The sequence below is a fragment of the Dromiciops gliroides genome, chromosome 1 (assembly GCF_019393635.1).
Source record: "Dromiciops gliroides isolate mDroGli1 chromosome 1, mDroGli1.pri, whole genome shotgun sequence".
NCBI classification, from domain to species: domain Eukaryota; kingdom Metazoa; phylum Chordata; class Mammalia; order Microbiotheria; family Microbiotheriidae; genus Dromiciops; species Dromiciops gliroides.
In genome coordinates, this window is record NC_057861.1 from 542,108,227 (window position 1) to 542,115,305 (window position 7,079).

General features: G+C 51.2%; 1 protein-coding gene across 1 annotated transcript in view; it reads right to left on the minus strand.

Moving 5' to 3' along the window:
• BRI3 (brain protein I3) overlaps window positions 1–1,937 on the minus strand; it is a 38,842-nt gene extending 36,905 nt beyond the window's left edge. Inside the window, exon 1 of the mRNA XM_043976764.1 lies at window positions 1,194–1,937. Coding sequence (XP_043832699.1) covers window positions 1,194–1,389 — 196 coding nt within the window. The 5' untranslated portion in view covers window positions 1,390–1,937. The remainder of the gene's footprint in view (window positions 1–1,193) is intronic.
• Window positions 1,938–7,079: the final 5,142 nt, after the last annotated feature.

Sequence of the window (7,079 nt, forward strand, 5' to 3'; positions counted from 1 at the left end):
AAATCACCCAAAGCTGGTAAAACTAGGTCTGAACAATTTCATCCTCCCCTCCATCTTCTAAAGTTGAAAAGGAAGATGAGTTACAAAGAACTAATTTGGGCTTCCCTCCTTTTCTAAGGGGGGGGGGTGGTGGTGGTGGTAAATTGGTAGCAGTGAGAACAAGTAACAAGGAAATCTGTCCCTTAGAGAGTTCACCATACAGGAGCAATTCTTTCTTCCAAGAGCTCCGGAGAATATTAACTCCCAGTCCCAGAGACAAAGAGGGAAGGAAAACAGAAGGCCCAGGCCAAAGCCACACTAAGGAAATAGTTGTTAGCTCTACTCTTTCTCCAAGTGTTTCAAAAGTGAAACGCCTCACCCTAGGCCCAAGTACCCAGATTGGTTTCTTAATATTTCTTTAGGACTGTTAAGTGTAATTCCTTCACTGGCAATGTTAGTAGGTATTCTACAAGCCAGTGGTGTTATTCACATTTGCTAATAAATAATTCCCACTTGTAACGAGTGACTTCAGAAGTCTTGTTACTAGCTCAGAATGAGGTCTTCAATCCTTAACCAACTTAAGACTGTCTTGCCACCTCATGATGCATAGAAATGGGCACACTACAAATCGATAGCTCCGGCGAGATTAGGGGGCATTCTAGGCACTGGTGACTGGGCAGCAGCTACCCACCCAGTAACCTGGGGCATAATCCCAAGGGTTTCTTTGTACCGTCCCCAAAAGGTTTCAAAGTTTCTTCCCTAAACAGCCTGTCCCCTGGCATCCTGGAAAGCTTTCAGGCGAGGAGCTCTGGCCTCAGCCACCCAGGCTGCCTGCAGTTCTTGCAGAGAGAAGGGGCAAATGCAGCTGGGAGGCAGAGGAAACTAGCAACTCCAGATGCATCAAAAGAGGAAACTTTGAAGCCCGAGTATCTCCGACGGGAAGAAGAAGAGGGGTTGAAGTTAGCCTGCCAAAAAAAAAAAACCCAACCAACCCAAGTTTCCGACTTTCCCTGCGTCCCTGGGCGTCTCGACAGACGCCCCCCAAGCCTGGTATAAAATAAATCACATCCTTTTCCCAGGGCCCCGACACCCAACCGGGACCCCACCCACTCTAGAGAAGTGGGGGAGGGAGGGGACTCGCGGCTTGTAAACTTTGCCGCCCTGTACCCAGAACCCGGGGCTGCCTCCCCGGCACTGTAGAGAAAGGGACCCACCTGCAACGTTGTATGGGTAGGGCGGCGGGGGCTGGAAGCCGGGTTGGAAGCCCGGCTGGAAGCCGGGCTGGAGTCCGGGCTGGGTAGGAGCGACCGGGATGGCCCCGTAGTTGTGCCGCCCGTAAGCGTAGTCGCCCTGGCCGGCCTCCAGGTTGTAGGCAGGGGGTCGGTCCTGCAGCAGAGGCTTATCATCCATGGTGGGGCCGAGGGAGGGGGGACGGAAGGAGGGCAGTGAAGGGGGAGGGGGGGCAAAAAAGTGCAGGAGCGGCCAGCGAGCCCCTCAGCTACTGCTTCCTCCTCCTTCTCCTCCTCTTTCTCTTCCTCCTCCCGGGTTCGAACCTCCCAACTTCGCCGCGGCCGGCCCGAGGCTGCAGCAAAGGGAAAGCCCAGACGCCACTCCCCCCACCCCCTGCCCCCGGGCCAGAGAGGGGATTCCCTCCTCCCTCTCTTCCGCCGCCCTCCCCGCAGCGAAGTGGCGCTGCCAGAAGCCAAGCCGAGCGGCTAGGCAGGCACGCGCGCAGGGGCAGGCGTGGCGCGCGGGGCGCGGGGGCTGGGGCTGGGGAGGAGCGGCCGGAGAGGACCCGAGCCCGTCTAACTCCAGAGGCAGGGGGGAAGGGGGCGCGTAGAGGAGGGAAAGTGGCGCGCACGAGCGCGAGCGCGTGCTCTCCTTCTCCCGGGCTGGGCTGGGCAGAACTGGAGCGCGCGCGAGGTGCTCGCTCCCACCCCTCCCACCCCCGAACCAAAGTGCTCGGGCTGCCTCTACAGCTCCCGCTTCCCAGGCGGGTCACAAGACTGGAGGTCACGTGGCGCTGCTCCCCGGCGCGGCGACTCGCCCGCCGAGGCTGGGGGAGGGGGAAAGGGGGCGGGAGCAATGGAGAAGACTCTTAAAGGAGCCGCGCTCTCGGCCAGCCACTTGCTCTTCCCTCCCTCCACCTGTTGGGTCGGCCTGTGATAGGAGGAAGGGGGCACGGGTGATTGTTCTCCCTGCTCTCTCTTCCGATCCTATAGCTGACCCACGCGTGCCCCGGGCCACTGGGAACACGTATTCAGTCATCTTGTCTCGCGGGACCCACTGAGCCCTTCAATTCAATTCAAATCCCAGATTAGCGGCCCATTCCCCTTTTCCTTCTTGGGCGATGGCTTGGGCGGGGGGAGTCCCCAGACACACCCCCCACCTACGCACATATACTGGTTCCAAACACTGCTCACAGTCCTACACACCCCAGGCCGCGGGAGGCGTTGTCTCCCCCTTCTCGTCCCCCCACACCCGACTTAAGCCCCGCTCCTAGAGGGGCTCCATTCCTCTCCCCACACATAACATGATTACATCCCCAGGCTTGGGGTGAGGCTGCCTCCCTCGGGACCCGCAAACTCACCCCACCCCCAAACACCCCCGACCGAGACCCGGCCTCAAACACAGTTATCCCCCACCCCGTGGAAACACTGTCTCCAGATGTCCTCAGCAGAGGTGCGCGCACACACACACACACACACACACACACACACACACACACACACACACACACGAGTCACATTCCCAGGCTACTGAAGGGGATGTCCCTTTGAGAGGCCACAGTGTCACCCCCATACATACAGATACAAACAACCCACGTGATGGCTGACTCCCACAGGGGTCCCATTCCCTCCCCGCACACAATCACATTCCTAGGCCCGTGGTGAAGCTGCCTCTGAGGGTCCCCATACCCACCCTTCCCACAGACACAAGACCTATACACACCACAAACTACACTACACAAAACCACAGACCCCCCCCAAAGGCCTCGTTCTTACTCTTTACAAGTACACCGCCCCCAAAAAATACTCATTTGGAGGCTGAATCCGATTCCAAATTCTGTCCCCTACCCCTCCACATTACACACACAATTAAACCCTAGGGTTACCCCTCCCCCAAACTCCATTCCCACCCAGCTCATACATAATATGCCCAAAGCCTGTGAGGCTCTCTCTCTGGAATTTCACATTCTCATTCACCCCACATCTGGGTGAATACAAATACATACATCACACAACCCCAGGGCTGTGTTGAGGCTGACTCCTGGGTCTTCCTTCCCAGGTACATATACTTCAAACACATCTTCCATCTTTCACTCCTATATAGTTCCAACCCATACACTATACACCCCCACCCCAGGACTGGGCCAAGTTGACACCTATACTCATACATACCTCATGTGGTGGCTGCCTTCCAAAGGATATGTGCACACCCAGTATGGAGGCTGGCTCCCAGAGAAGCACACATGCACACACACATGCAAATACACACCTAACACTTGTCACAGCCCCTGACTTGTGCTGAGGCTGACTCCCCAAAGTCTCCATTCCTGCATACCCCAACCCCCATAAACACCAAACTTCCAGCATCAAGTCTACCTTCCCTAGGGTCCTCAATCTCACATCTCATACAGTATTTTTTTTTTTTGCGGGGCAATGGGGATTAAGTGACTTGCCCAGGGTCACACAGCCAGTAAGTGTCAAGTGTCTGAAGCCTGATTTGAACTCAGGTACTCCTGAATCCAGGGCTGGTGCTTTAATCCACTGCTCCACCTAGCTGCCCCCCATCTCATACAGTATTAAGCTCTAGTCAAAGGATCTTGGTTCAGATACTCCTAGATGCTCATGAACATGTGACCTTGGGAAAATAATTTCACCTGCCTGGGCCTCAGTTGTATTATCTGTAAAAATGAAGGGGCTGAGGGGCAGCTAGGTGGCACAGTGGATAGAGCACCAGCCCTGGAATCAGGAGTACCTGAGTTCAAATCTGGCCTCAGACACTTAACACTTACTAGCTGTGTGACCCTGGGCAAGTCACTTAACCCCAATTGGCTCACTAAAAAAAAAAAAAAAAATGAAAGGGCTGGATGAGATGGGCCCTGAGGCCCAACTCTAAATCTATGACTCATACAATACCAAGTATCCCCACTTACTTACACACACACTCCATAAACAATTGTTAAGGGCTAAAATTCTAGCTAGTCTGTCTAAAATATCTAATGAGTGGTCGCCAATAAATTATAAACTTTAGCAAGAGTTAGACTTTTAAGCGTTTATTAAGGAGAATAAGAATTTGATAAAGAGAGAGAGAAAGGCCTAGATTCCTATCTATTAAAGGGAGAGCACATTTTTAGCTCCCTTCTCTGCCAGAGTCCCCAGGAAAGAGCCAGACCGAGCACCAGTCTCTTCCTTCCTCCTCCCACTAGCCCGCGTCACTTCCTCACGCCAAAGAAAAGACTCCTGGTCTTGCCCTCAAAGACCTTCGCTTCATGGGCGGAACTCTTCTACAGTAAGTCTCCAGCAGGTGGCGTCATTCCAATCGTTACACAATCATACCATAAACAATCATACCAGGGGCAGGGGCCACTTGTAAACAGGTATACACAGTCCAACACCCATGCACCCACACTGACACACACATCCCACCCCATAGACTGGGTCATGGTCCCTTTTCTTAGGGTCTCCACTCTCCCATACAAACATGAATACAAACGCAACCATCCTCACCCCTGGGATAGAGATAAATAGACAAGTGAGGGGGTCTCATTGCAGAAGGTGGTGGTACAGTCTGGGGGGATCTGGGTCCACTTTCCAAGAGCCCAGGGGCTCTGAGGCTTTTCAAGAAACAACCCCTCCCAGTCCAAAACCAAAATTAAACTCTAGCTGAGAAAAGGAAAGGAAGGTCTCTGGTTTCTGGGTTGGAGGTGGGGGCAGCCCTCTTCCCCAGGTTTCAGGAATTAGCAGGCTCCCCCGGCAGTGAGGCCCTCAATGGGGAGACCAGCAGCTGGCTCAAAATTTGCTGCAACCCAGCCAATGCTGGACACTAAATGTGTTTTCTTCTTTCTGATTTTTCCGCTATTCTGTCCTGTCCTCAGGCTTCATCTTCTGTTTAGTTTTCAAAGCCTGTCACAACCTGGCCACAGCCTATCTTTGGAACATTGCTGAACTCTACACACTGTCCCTCACTCCAAACTGGCCTGTTCTATGTTCCTCACAAGAGGCGGGTGGAACACCACCTTCTACTGGAAGCCTGCCCTGATCCCTCCCAAATGCTAGGGCCCTCTCTCACAGAAGACTTTGCATTTAATTACTTTGTATTGAGTCTTTATGTTTATTCTGTATATGCTTATATATGTCCTTGTTGACTCCCCAAATAGAACATAAGCTACTTGAGAGAAGAGACTGTTTTATTCTCATTATTGATCTGCCCAGGACCTAACACATTTATTAAGCATGTAGTGGGGCACCTAATAAGTACTTATCGATTGATTGATTTGTACACCAGTAGCTCTAGTGACATTGGGCAGTGGTGTAGTGGGATGGAATGCTAGGAGTAAGGAAGACTTGAGTTCAAAACTCACCTCAGGCAATTACCTTGGGCAATTCGACCCTGTTTGCCTCAGTTTCCTCATCTGTAAGATGTAGAGAAGAAAATGGCAAACCACCCCAATATCTTTGCCAAGAAAACCCCAAATCGAGTCATGATGAGTTGAACAGGACTGAAATGACTGAACAATAACAAAGCTCCACTGACTTACTCACGGCTAGAGATGGAAGAAATCAGACTCTGGAGCTGCGTTCAAAAGAGTCTTAGGCTGATGTGAGGAAAACAGATGTAAGCTATGAGAATTTACCATCTTGCTCATGGAGACAAGTTTGTCCCTTTGCAGGGTAGTTGTCTGTCACCTACCATTTCCAGCCCTAAATGGGAAACGGTAATTTAACCTCTCCAACCTACAACATGAGGAAATTAGGCTAGATGAACTATAATATTCCTTCTGACACCAAATCTCAGCTCCTATGCCAGCCACCTTCCCTTTTATTGTGTGGATTTTTGCTAAGGTCACTTAGTCCCTAACTTCTTTTTTTTGTTGTTGGTTTTTTGGGGGTTTTTTTGCAGGCAATGGGGTTTAAGTGACTTGCCCAGGGTCACACAGCTAGTAAGCGTCAAGTGTCTGAGGCCAGATTTGAACTCAGGTACTCCTGAATCCAGGGCCGGTGCTTTAACCACTGCACTATCTAGCTGCACCCCCCCCCAAACTTCTTAAACTGTGGGCCACTACCCCATGTGGAGTCTCATAACAAATGTGGGAGTCACAAAAAATTTGGCAACAGTAAAAGGTTAGGGGCAGCTAGGTGGCGCAGTGGATAGAGCACCCACCCTGGAGTCAGGAGGACCTGAGTTCAAATCTGGCCTCAGACACTTGACGCTTACTAGCTGTGTGACCCTGGGCAAATCACTTAACCCCAATTGCCTCACCAAAAAAAAAAAAAAAAAGGTTATGTATATCTATTTATATATGCATAAAAATTTGTTGGAAAAAAAGGGGTCGAGAGTGGAAAAAGTTTAAGAAGTTGTGATCTAGTCCAGCACCTTCATTTTACAGATAAGAATGAGGCCCAAGGAAGTTAAGTGAGTTACCCAAGGTCACTCAGGTAGTATCAGAGGAATGAATTGAACCCAGATTTTCTGAATCCAGAGCCACTGTAATTTCTGCTGTTATCAAACTTTCTCCCCTGGGATTTTGGTGCCATTTAGAAAATGCCCAGGGTTACAGTGATGGAAGAGTCAGCGCTAAAACCTGGGACACTAAGGACTTTCACATAAAAGAGGACTACTGGGGCAGCTGGGTGGTACAGTGGATAGAGCACCAGCTCTGGAGTCAGGAGGACCTGAGTTCAAATCTGACCTCAGACACTTAACACTTACTAGCTGTGTGACCCTGGGCAAGTCACAACCCCAACTGCCCCACCAAAAAAAAAAAAAAAAAGACTACCATCCCTCCAACCACCCAGGTTCATGACCTCAGTGTTAGCCATGACTCTTCACTGTCCTTCATGCTACATATCTCAGTGGTTGTCAAATCTTACCAT